The following is a 12,469-nucleotide window of genomic DNA, read 5'->3' on the forward strand; positions in this document are numbered from 1 at the left end:
TGTCTCTTGTGTCCCAGTGTCCCACATGTCCTAGTATCACGTGTCTCTCATATCCAAGTTTTGTGTCTCACGTGTCCCAGTATCATATTTCTCACGTGACCCAGTGTCGTGTCTTCATATGGCGTGTGCAGCTGGCTCCGCCCCGCCCGTCTGCCCCCTGGCGTGTTTTTAGCCCCTGCAGTTGCTCCACCCTCTTCCAGCTCCACCTCAGGGAGCTACACCCCCAACTTCCTGCTTTGCCCTCCCCCTGTGCCTCTTCCGTGTGTGTCATGCCCTCAGAGTGGGATATCCAAATCCTCCTCCAACGGCCATGTTTACCCAGAACTGTAGCCCCACCCAACCCCCAGGCCCCTGCACGAGGAGATTTAGCTCCAGAGTCCCTGTAGAGTGGGCAGCTGACTGAAAGGCTCTACACCCCCTCCTCCACTCCCCCCCTACCCTGCTCCTCCACTCCTCCCTCCACCCACCTCCCCACCCCCCCTCCTCCGCCCCCTCCTCTCCACTCCCCCCCCCCCCCCCCCCCCCCCCCTCCTCTTTAAAACTGCGCCTGAGGATAATGAGACTTACATTTATGGGGATTCATACTTGTTGGAGAAGAGGAACATTATCATTCTGCTGCACAGTATGGACCACTACGTCTGACACGAGTCAGGCCACGCCAGTCAGGAGTCACGTCACTCAGGAGTCACGTCACTCAGGAGTCACATCAGTCAGGAGTCACGTCACCCAGGAGTCACGTCACTCAGGAGTCACGTCAGTCAGGAATCACGTCACTAAGGAGTCACGTCACTCAATAGTCAGGTCACTCAGGAGTCAGGCCACGTCACTCAGGAGTCACGTCACTCAGGAGTCACGTCAGTCAGGAGTCACGTCTTATGGCGTCAGTGGCTTATGAGTTGCCACTAGTCGCACTGCCAATTAAAGAATCATGCGGAAGTGGTTCACGTGAGAGAAGAAAGAAGTGCCACGTGCTGACAAAACCCATGGAACCACTACGTCATGTAAGATTCCCTGACCATGTTTGCGCATGGACGTCCTGCATGAAACCCAGAACTGTGTCAAATGGTACGAGGACCAGCAGAACTAGAATTGCTTCGTGAAGTCTGATAATAAACAGTGTATGTTTTGTTAAAGATATTCCTGCGCGGTTAGGCTGCAGACAGTTAATTTAGTTCATAGATACCACTTTGAAGTGATCTACATATGAGTGCTTCCGAATTAAAGTCCACTTAAAAAGTAATGGACCCAAGTGGTAACCATGAAACACTGTTCTGACGGGCACGGTGCGTATCATGAGGTTTGTTTTTGTTCGTTGATGTTAACTGACTGAACTGGAATAGAAATCCCAAAAATAACTCCCACCTCTACAAAGACCATGTTAACATCAACGGGCGAAACAGAGAGTCAACTGACGCCGTAAACCACGTCTAGTGTTACCATGAAAATGTAAAAAAATTTATGTAATTTTGACATGCTCAGATAAATCCTCACAGTCTTTTCCTGAGGTGTTAGTGGGTTTTTCCTGCTGTCCCTCACGGAGCTTTATTCGGTCTCCGCTCCTCCGCCCTTTGGAGCGTTTAGTGTTCCAGCAGCGCGCGTCAGCAACAGTGGAGAAGACCGACTCAGAGCGTCTCAGAGCGTCTCAAAAGCGTCTCAGAGCGTCTCAGAGCGTCTCAAAAGCGTCTCAGCGCGTCTCAGAGCGCCTCGATTATCGCTCTTCAGTCCCGCCGTCGCTGTTTTATGGGCTCTACAATTATGGACTGTCCACATAACTATTGGTAGGAGTGCTTTCACTTGCACGGAGCGCACGAGGCATGGGTTGGATATATACTTGCATTTTCCTGTCTTGGTAAGTAAAAACTACTTGATCTGACTAGTTTGTTGTTATTTTTTTTAATAAGTTTGCACTACACACGAGGGGAAATTAAGGCGACATTTATCAAACACATGTGTCGTTTACAGTGTGGGGCGGGTTTTGTCAAATGCAAAACCGACCGAGACGAGTATCTATTCAGATAATATTACGCGCATTTTGGATAGATTACTGGACGGTTACGACAACAGACTTCGGCCCGGATTTGGAGGTAACCCCAATTACATTTCCAAACAGGTGCTTGTGTGACGGAAGCATATTGCAGCTATAAAGTTGTGTCGGTCTTTTCATTGTTGAAAGTGTTTGGCCAGCGAAAAGTGGATGTGTAGTAATTTATTTCACTCAGTAACTCGTTACCAAAAATGACACAATGTCATGAAATGAATTGGTGCAATGTCAGCTAACAACAGATGAAACATCTAACACTAAATCTTTCCTTTCTGAACACCTGAGTCATTGACAATGAAGATAAAACAAAGCGCTTTATGTACCTGTGTGTGCGCACATTTGTGTGCAGTAAGAGCTCTTATGTTACTCTATGTTTAAGTTCTTTTTTATCAAGACATTTGATGACAAGTAGTTGTAAGTTGTTTTGACACACTTTCCTCTTTTTTCCAAACGACTCATTATCTTTAGGTCCCGTCACTGAGGTGAAAACTGATATCTTTGTCACCAGCTTTGGTCCTGTGTCAGATGTGGAAATGGTATGCAATCAAATATACAAAATTACAGTTCACACAGTATAAGAACATGAGTCCCAGTGCCACACTAACCTTAACCTTTCATTAGCTGTGCAAGCAAAGTGCTTTGTGAAGTACTTTGTGCTGAAGGACCTCTGTCTGAAATGTCCTGTTTCTCTTTAATTGTCTACTTAAATTTCTCTTATATTATATGTTTAATGATTTGAATCTGGCTCAGTCTTCCTGAGGTGAAGGTTCCTGTAGGTGTGTGAGCTTTATTCCTGTGTGTGCTGATATCACATCCCTCTGCACTGTGTTTGTGGAGGAGACAGTCTTTCAGTCTGTGTGCGTAGGAAAGAGTTCCTGTGGTCTGGGGTGTATGACACAGCAGGATACAGGATGACAGATGCACACCTCACTACTGTCATTTAAGTCAGAGGAACCCCAGGTGATAGAGAGGGCTGTGGACACAAGGGGCTGGACATTTGTCTCTCCCAGGGTGCCTCATCTGTGCTGTGTGTGTTCGTGGACGCTTTTCCAGGAGTACACTATGGACGTCTTCTTTCGGCAGACGTGGACAGACGAGCGGCTCAAGTTTGAGGGTCCCATCGACATTCTCCGCCTCAACAACCTGATGGTCAGCAAGATCTGGACGCCGGACACGTTCTTCCGCAACGGCAAACGTTCCATCTCGCACAACATGACCACGCCCAACAAGCTGTTTCGCATCATGCAGAACGGAACTGTCCTATACACCATGAGGTGAGGCTCCATGCCCCGCCCACCGCAGTCAAGCTCCATGCCCCGCCCACCGCAGTCCACAACAGGAGAAGGATCACCTCCTCTCCTCCTCCTCCTCCTCGATCTGCCCTGCCTGCTAAAGGATGGCCGTCGAGTGCCAAAGCCATCACCGCCCATCCACGCTTCTCTCTGCTTGCCCTGCAAATGCAGATTTACTGCAATGTGGGAAGATGCGATCCCACAGTGTCCAAAAAATATGAGCGCTATATTTTTAAGAGCCGAAGCACATTCACTTTAAAGACACACATTCACTTCAAACACATCTCTGCATGATTTGATCGTGTGTCCCAATGGAATGCGTGTTTCCTCTCTTAATCCCACACAGATTAACCATCAATGCAGAATGTTTCCTCTCTTAATCCCACACAGATTAACCATCAATGCAGAATGTCCCATGAGACTGATTAACTTCCCCATGGATGGACACTCCTGTCCCCTGAAGTTTGGCAGCTGTACGTCAGTTTGAATAGGCCGTACGTCACAGTGCAGTGTCTGTTTTCTGGAAGCGTCACTGTACCTCAGGTCTGTGCTGTGCTTGGCTGCAGATGCGTACCCTATGAGTGAGATCATGTACGTGTGGAAGAAGGGGCCCTTATCTTCAGTAGAAGTCCCTCAAGAATCTTCTAGTCTCCTCCAGTATGATCTCATAGGACAGACGGTATCTAGTGAGAGATTAAAGTCCAACACAGGTCAGTCCTTCTACTCTCTGATCTCCAGTTCTTTATATACTGCAACTTCTGTGAAACCTCATCTTGAAGATGAAGTGTTCTTCTTCTGATATCTTTTGCTGCAGTCCATTGGCTGCAGTTGTGTTTTGAGTTGTCAGTTGTTTCCAAAGCAGACTGTCCAAAGCGAGACCTTTATCACTGTGTGGAAAATGTCTCATGTGTTGTGTCTCAAGTTTGCTTCTGAATCTGAGAGGCTGATGATACTCCTGCTGGGAACTGCTTGTGTTGAACTCAGCCTCTTCCACTGATCTGAGTACAGTTGTTGTGGTCTAAGTGCTGATCTTCGAGATTCTCACAGGAGCACTCACCTCTGTTCTCAGATCAGCATTTAACGTTTTGTGCGTTTGTCTTGCAGGCGAGTACATAGTCATGACGGTTCACTTCCACCTACAGAGGAAGATGGGCTTCTTCCTGATCCAGACCTACATCCCGTGTATCATGACCGTCATCCTAGCACAGGTGTCCTTCTGGATCAACAAAGAGTCTGTCCCAGCACGCACCGTGTTTGGTAAGGCGGGATTTCACCGGTCCGTTTGTTATCCACTACCGTTGCTTGACATTAGCAACATTCCTTAATCCCTGGTTTGTAGTGTCACCTTCTGTGGATTAGATGCTGACTTGATACCAGTGTTAGTGTGAGTATTTGCTATTGACCAGTGAGAACACATACTCAGGTGTTCAACAGGTGAGCATCACACATGGATGACGTGTGCACCTCTGTGGGGTCTTATGGGACCTACCAGCTGATGTGTGTCTATACAGTAGGCTTCATTAGTCTAATGCAGACTGCTGGTAGAAGTTCATAATGCGCTGGAATCATTTGCAGCTGCTCATTGTGGTGGATGGCGGTGGATGAGTATGGTGGAAGACGTGCCTCCACCCTCCAGAATTTTGAGGTCTGTAAGCACAATCAGAAGAAGGAGAGATGTTCCTCTGGAGGGGAACAGTTGACCCTGGCCTAGCTGTGATGTGAGCTGAGCTTTGAGGAGCACAGTGTTCTCAGTAAAGCATTCTCGACACTGTGTGACATTGGATTCATCTCGCACGTCCTCCTTGGCTTGATTGTGAAGAAGGATGGTGTGAGTCAGAAGTTCCTCTGGTCCGTTCTGTAACGATGCATTTATCTGCGCATTGATGGTTTCCTCACAAAGCTTTGTTTGTTTCTATTAATTATCTATTTTGTACTCAGGGTGGCAGAGGTGGGGACTCGAGTCACATGACTTGGACTCGAGTCAGACTCGAGTCATTAATATTAAGACTTTTGACTTGACTTGAAAAAATATTCAGAGACTTAGACTTGACTTGGACTTTTACACCAATAACTTGGGACTTGAATTGGACTTGAACCTGTTTACTTGCAAAGACTTGATTTTTTTTTACCCCAAATCTAAATTTTAAAACGCATATTAATATTTATAAAGTGCGCCCCATTAATTTCATTTCCGTCCTTCTGACGCAGACCGGCGTTACACCAGATTCTGTGACCGTCGAGTTTTGTGACCACAGGGGGCGCTATTTCACAGTTTCTGTTCAGAGGCACAAACGCTTTACGAATGCTACGTAAACTACGCTGATGCACTTTCTTTACTCGTTTTGTTGGTGTCCACGAGCCAAAATATGACAGATGTTTATATTTACATTTATCTTCTCTTAATTACATAAATGTACTTAAACAAGATTTACCATCCCCTCACCATTGCAGCCAACAAAGAAATCATGAATGGGATGTACAGGTGAGCCTTTTTAACTGGGGTCACCAATTCTGACGACAGCCATCAGAATATGTGACCCCACTGAATCTCCAGGTACTACAACAAATACCCCTAACCTTTTATTAGTTTATATTTAAACATTTTATCCAAATGTTTAGAATAACCATTCGTAATGACAGCATCTTGCTTACGATGAAGCTTGCTATTTTCGTGTAAAATGATGTAACGAAACATTCTTGTTTAAGTACATTTATGTAATTAAGAGAAGATAAAATGTAAATGATCTGTCATCTTTTGGCTGGCGGACACCAACAAAACGAGTAAAGAAACGCATCAGCGTAGCATTCGTAAAGCGTTGGTGCCTGTAAATAAAAAAGACTCGAAAGGACTTGAAATTCCAAGTTTCAGACTTGGGACTTGACTTGACGGTTGCCTGTCTTGACTCGAAACTTGACTTGAGTTGACTGTCTTTGCTTGAGACTTGACTCGGGACTTGAGGATAAAGACTTGGACTTACTTGAGACTTGCAAAACACTGACTTGGTCCCACCTCTGCAGGGTGGTGTGGTCCATAGTCTGCTCACTCATTCCAGCTCTTCTGCCTGCTCTGACCTGACTCAGATGTGTGTTCTGGATCAGACATGCATCAGACCCGGGTCAGACCTGGGTGAGTCTGGGTTAGGTCTGGGTCAGACCTGGGTGAGTCTGGGCCAGACCTAGGTAAGTCTGGGTCAGGCCTGGATGATTCTGGGTCAGGCCTGGGTCAGACCTAGGTAAGTCTGGGTCAGGCCTGGGTCAGACCTGGGTGTGTCTAGGTCAGACCTGGATGATTCTGGGTCAGGCCTGGGTCAGACCTGGGTGAGTCTGGGTCAGGCCTGGGTCAGACCTGGGTCAGACCTGGGTCAGACCTGGGTGATTCTTGGCCAGTCTGGGTATGGCCTGTCTTACCTCCTGCTCCACGTCTTTTAGTAAGCTGCACACAGAGAAAACATCAGAGGTCTGTGAAGAGAGTTCATAATAACAAAAATATGTTTTGTGCTAAATCGAGAAGACATATCTCCAGATCTGCGATTCGGTACCATTGCAAAGATTTCTTTTCATTTGACCTGCAGCATTTTCTGTTTACCAAGTTTAATTTCATAAATTGTCTGATGAATTTAGGCAGTTATGACAGTACACGTATATAAAAATGTTTTTACAGCATGACAAACAATGTAAAAAGAGAACAACGTAAAATCTAAACAGCCTATAATCAGAACAACAATAAACCTAACAACAGATAAACCTAACAGTGTGTAAACTAAACAGCGTGTAAACCAAACAGTGGATAAACTAAACAGTGTGTAAAACAGTATAAACACACTGTACATTACATATAGTCAAATGGAGGCTGCTACTTTCACTTGTGACTGGTCTTTGTGAATTTAGCCACAACTGACCAATGAATTTTGGAAAATCTGCATATCCATAATCCAAATAATCTGCATATATGTGATGAGTGTTCCTCGTATTGGGGCCCAAATGCACTTGGGGGACTAAAGCTATGAAAGTGAACCCTGCTGTGGTGCCTCTGTATAGTTTACCAAGGTTACGGTGGTTACCCTGCTGGGGCTGTTGTGTGCCAGCTAAGCCAGGAAGAGGGGGTGGATCTGGCCTGTGACGCGTACAGAGGGGGCGGATCTGCCTTGTGACGTAAACAGAGAGGGCGGATCTGCCTTGTGACGCGTACAAAGGGGGCGGATCTACCTTGTGACGCGTACAGAAGGGGCAGATCTGCCTTGTGACGTAAACAGAGAGGGCGGATCTGCCTTGTGACGCATACAAAGAGGGCGGATCTGCCTTGTGACGCAAACAGAGGGGGCGGATCTGCCCTGTGATGCATACAGAGGGGGCGGATCTGGCCTGTGACGCACACAGAGGGGGCGGATCTGCCTTGTGACGAGCACAGAGGGGGCGGATCTGAACTGTGATGCGCACAGAGGGGGCGGATCTGCCTTGTGATGCATACAGAGGGGGCGGATCTGGCCTGTGACGCACACAGAGGGGGCGGATCTGCCTTGTGACGAGCACAGAGGGGGCGGATCTGCCTTGTGACGCAAACAGAGGGGGCGGATCTGCCTTGTGACGTAAACAGAGGGGGCGGATCTGCCTTGTGATGCAAACAGAGGGGGTGGATCTGCCTTGTGATGCGCACAGAGGGGGCGGATCTGCCTTATGACGTGTACAGAGGGGGCGGATCTGCTCTGTGACATGCACAGAGGGGGTGGATCTGCTCTGTGACGCAAACAGAGGGGGCGGATCTGCCTTGTGATGAGCACAGAGGGGCGGATCTACCTTGTGATGCACACAGAGGGGGCGGATCTGGCCTGTTCCTGCATGTGCTCTCTGACTACTCCCTCTCCTTTTCCTTCTTCTCATTTTTCTTCTTCTCTTTCTCTTCTCCTCTCCTTCTCCTCCCGTGATTCTGCAGCTAGCGTGCGGGCGTGGGCGTCCGCCTCCGCGCTCCAGCGTCCTCTGTCCTGGCCTCCTGTTGCCAGGGAAGGAGGAACATCCTGGGTTCAGTAGTCCTGGATGCTGTCCGCCCACACCAGCTGTCAGTCTCCCAGATCCCTTTAACACGCAGGGCTGCAGCCCATTACACTGATGAACAGTAGACGGAAACCAGCACTGGAGGTTTTCAGCAGGGGAGGACGATCCTTAGATGTGTGTTGATTCAACATTAGCTTTCCATGTGGTTGTGTAATGTGGTGTGAGTCAGTGCTGCAACTGGGAATTAATGTGGGAAACTGACTCCAAGTTGCAAAAAGTCAGCAACACAACATAACACAACACTTTGAAGTTGCAAACTGGCTGATAATTAGCTGATGATCCTGGATGTAGACTGACATATCCTGCCCGAAACCTGATTAGCCAGGGGATTTTTTACTTTAAAATAGAAACTCAACCAAAATCCTGTGCTATTGAAACCAAGTGTGTTGACATAAAGAATGTGTGTAACATTAGTGTGTAACATGTCTTATTCTAGACACTGGAATAAAATATGGTTGTACATAGTTTAATCTCTTCTAATCTACAAGGGAAATATTGGGTATTTTGTAAACTGAACATTATTTTCTGATTAATTTTGTTAGTCAAATAATAGTGATAGAATTGCAAAAAAAAATATGATAACCAAGAATGTGGAGTTAGCCTGAGGCTAACATTAGGCTATCGTCAGGCTAACATCAGGGTAACGTCATGCTAACATCAGGCTATTATCAGGCTAACATCAGGCTAATGTCATGCTAACGTCGGGCTATCATCAGGCTAACGTCAGGGTATCGTGTGTCAGTATGACACTGGCTGTGTTCGAAATAGTCTACTACATACTACTGGCGTACTGATCGAGCCTCAAATCAGTATGCAGTATGCAGTATGTGACCAAAATGAAATTTTCCAGTATGTGAAACATACCCGGTTGACATACTACTTCCGCAAAATATTCCAGTACGCGAACAGAGCTATCTTCGTGGTGTACTGCATCCCATCATGCAACGCTACGTTCACGTGACCCCGTAGTGTGCTTTGCTTTTGTCGCATACTGGAAACTGTACTGCATACTACTACGAGGACCAGTATGCAGTATCCAGTATATACTGAGTCCAGTATGCAGTATCCAGTATGTAGTAGTCTATTTCGAACACAGCCAGTGTCCTTGTTTTTTGTCAGACCTAGGTGGCAACCCTAATCATCAGGCTAACGTCATGCTAACAACAGGCTATTGTCAGGCTAACATGGTAGTGGGTGTGATAGTGGGAGTCGGTGTGGAGGATCACAACCTTAAAAGAGCCAATTAGCTCTGGTGAATTATTGGTCGTTCAGAGCCAGTTGTGGATTGTGACCATGGGGCACAGAAGACATGGTGTTGTTTGGTCTGTGTTGTTGGAAACATGGTGGTGTTTGGTCTGTGTTGCTGCAGACATGATGGTGTTTGGTCTGTGTTGCTGCAGACATGGTGGTGTTTGGTCTGTGCTGTTGGAGACATGGTGGCGTTTGGTCTGTGCTGTTGGAGACATGGTTGTGTTTGGTCTGTGTTATTGCAGACATGGCTTACCTCTGCAGGCCTTACTGAAACACTTAGAGCATGTAATGTATGTCTGAGTGATGAAGATGTTAAAATGAGGAGAGAGTTTAGATGTATGAACATGTCGTATTCAGGAAGCTGAGAAAGAGGGTGGACTCTTCACCATGGTGATCACCAGAGTCCTCGGGTACTGCAGAACTCTGTTTGATCTGCAGCTCTTATCTCGTTCTCACTGAGCTTCTAAGTGTATTTCCCAGATTACACCCCACACCGTTCTGCATAGCACTTCGTACCACCTGCTATCGCTATTAGTAGCACAATAATCATATTTATGACTTTATAATGCAGGTCTGAGGTCCAGGAGCACACAGACGACATCAGTGTCTCAAATCAGTGTTAGCGCTTAATTTCTTTACAGTATTGACACCTCATCTCAAAGATCTCCTGAGATCTCCTGCACTGCTCCGCCAGAGGGGCTGAGGAACTCTCTTTGGGGGGGTGGGGGGGGGGGGGGGGGGGGGGTTGGATTGAAAGATGTCCAAAAGAAAACAAGCTGCATTTTTATTGAACTTTCTTTTTTAGTTTTACTTGCCCTTAGTTTTACTGTGTGGTGAATTCAGTGTCTCTGTGGGGACGGGCGGTCCTTCCCGGGATGTTCTGGAGGAGGCCGGGCTCTGAGGCTCTGTGGAGGATGACACTCTGCTTAAGAGCAGGCAGTGCTCTGCAGTGCAGTTATGGTGACACACATCACCTTAATGCACCCTCGCAGCAAGAAAAATGAGACAGTTTGAGAGCGTGGTTGGTCTTCCTAGCGTTACCATATCTCTGTCCTTTCATTACAGTTTACAGTACTTAACGAGGCACCTCTAGACAGTGGTTAACATCAGACTACTTAGAAGGATGAAGGAATAAATAAGAGCTAATGTGTGGCATGTGTTAATGGGTCTCCTCCCCTCTCCTCTCCTCTCTTCCTCTCCTCCCATCTCCTACACTCCTCCTCTCTCCTCTCTTCCTCTCCTCTCCTCCCCTCTCCTCTATTCCTCCCTTTTCCTCCCCTCCCTATTCCACTCATTGCCATCACACGGTAAAACATAAACAACTTAACCCTCCTGTCGTGTTCGGGTCAAATCTGACCGATTTACAACTTAAACCACTCATAAATATTGTGTTTTACATCTGATTGCTGCAAGGCCTTATGCCATCCTCCACACTATGCACTGGAACATATAAAAGTGATGATCATCTTTTTCATTGAATTTTGAGTGTTTTAAACCAACGTTTTACATCTGTGTTGTTGCCGGTCAAGCGTGACCGTCACAGGAAATGAATGGGTATTCAGAATATATTCATCTATCAGACAGAAAACATCCCCATACACACTCACACACACACACCTACACACACCTACACACACAGACACACACACACTCACACACACACACACAGACACACACCTACAGACACACACCTACACACACACACACACACACACACACACACACACTCGCTCTCTCACACACACACACACACGCACACCTATACACACACCTAAACACACACACACACACACACACACACACCTACACACACAGACACACACACACACAGACACACCTACACACACACCTACAGACACACACATGTTATGCCTATGTTTGCAAGGTGGTGAAAAAAATTTTTGTGTGTTAAAACAGACCGGTCTCTAAAGACCGGGAACACTAAAGTAAAAAGCGTGAGGTCAACAAAACCGAAGGGTTAAAGCAACTCAAATGCTTTGAGGAAACTGCCTCACTGAATTCTATCAACTCAAACATTTATAATAATTTCCCACTCTGAGTATGAACTGCACAGATGTATACTGTTGTGTAAACAGAACTGGTGTATAAAATAATTTGACTTGCAGTAATTCATTTCACTGTGCTAAATTTATAATTGGTTAACAAGCCGTCTTGTAGTAATTATCTGGAATGTAGTAATTATCACAAAGCCATTAAATTAAAGTCAGAATAATCGCAAACATGTCCATTCAGATTCAGATGGAGAATCTGATTTTACCATGTACAACTACCTCTGAGCATAATAACCAAGAGCTATCTCACTAGTCACAGGTCTTTACCTCAGCAGTGTGTGTGTGTGTGTGTGTGTGTGTGTGTGTATGTTTGTGTGTGTGTGTGTGTGGTGTGGTTGGTTGAATGTGGGTGTGGTGTATGTGTGTGTGTGTGTGTGTGTGTGTGTGTGTGTGTGTGTGGGTGTGTGTGCTGTGATTGGTGGAAGAGTGTGTGAGCAGTGATTGGTGGATGAGTGTGTGTGCAGTGATTGGTGGATGAGTGTGTGAGTTGTGATTGGTGGATGGTTATTGTGTTCTTGGATGGGTGCCAACCAGAGTGTGACTCCATAGTGTCTGAAGGTCATTTATCCATCCACAAACATCAGAGCTGGTGCTTCATCAGAACACACAGTTCTGCTCGTCTGAGCAGTCGTGACGGGTCTCAGATGAGTCGTGAAGGCAGGATGAGTTCCTGAGTTAAAGATGAGTTTGAGCAATGATGCAAGATGTCCATAATCTCCCGTTAGAGGACGTGTTCCCTCATTATTCATTATTTCTGGGATTAA

General features: G+C 46.4%; 1 protein-coding gene across 5 annotated transcripts in view; it reads left to right on the top strand.

Annotated features, from left to right (window-relative positions):
• Positions 1 to 1,303: 1,303 nt before the first annotated feature.
• The window catches only part of gabra6b (gamma-aminobutyric acid type A receptor subunit alpha6b), a 33,169-nt gene continuing 22,003 nt past the window's right edge, over positions 1,304 to 12,469 (top strand). The window contains exons 1-7 of one of the 5 annotated variants that reach the window (XM_076986941.1): positions 1,304 to 1,849; positions 1,963 to 2,084; positions 2,510 to 2,577; positions 3,095 to 3,315; positions 3,697 to 3,806; positions 3,900 to 4,043; positions 4,438 to 4,590. In XM_076986941.1, the coding sequence (XP_076843056.1) occupies positions 1,815 to 1,849; positions 1,963 to 2,084; positions 2,510 to 2,577; positions 3,095 to 3,315; positions 3,697 to 3,806; positions 3,900 to 4,043; positions 4,438 to 4,590 (853 nt within the window). In that variant the 5' untranslated portion in view covers positions 1,304 to 1,814. Of the gene's footprint in view, positions 1,850 to 1,962; positions 2,085 to 2,509; positions 2,578 to 2,878; positions 3,002 to 3,094; positions 3,316 to 3,696; positions 3,807 to 3,899; positions 4,044 to 4,437; positions 4,591 to 12,469 lie in introns of those variants that run through there. The other 4 variants (XM_076986942.1, XM_076986943.1, XM_076986945.1 and 1 more) reach the window with 4 other exon arrangements.

The sequence above is a fragment of the Brachyhypopomus gauderio genome, unplaced genomic scaffold (genome assembly GCF_052324685.1).
Source record: "Brachyhypopomus gauderio isolate BG-103 unplaced genomic scaffold, BGAUD_0.2 sc50, whole genome shotgun sequence".
Classification (NCBI taxonomy): Eukaryota; Metazoa; Chordata; class Actinopteri; order Gymnotiformes; family Hypopomidae; genus Brachyhypopomus; species Brachyhypopomus gauderio.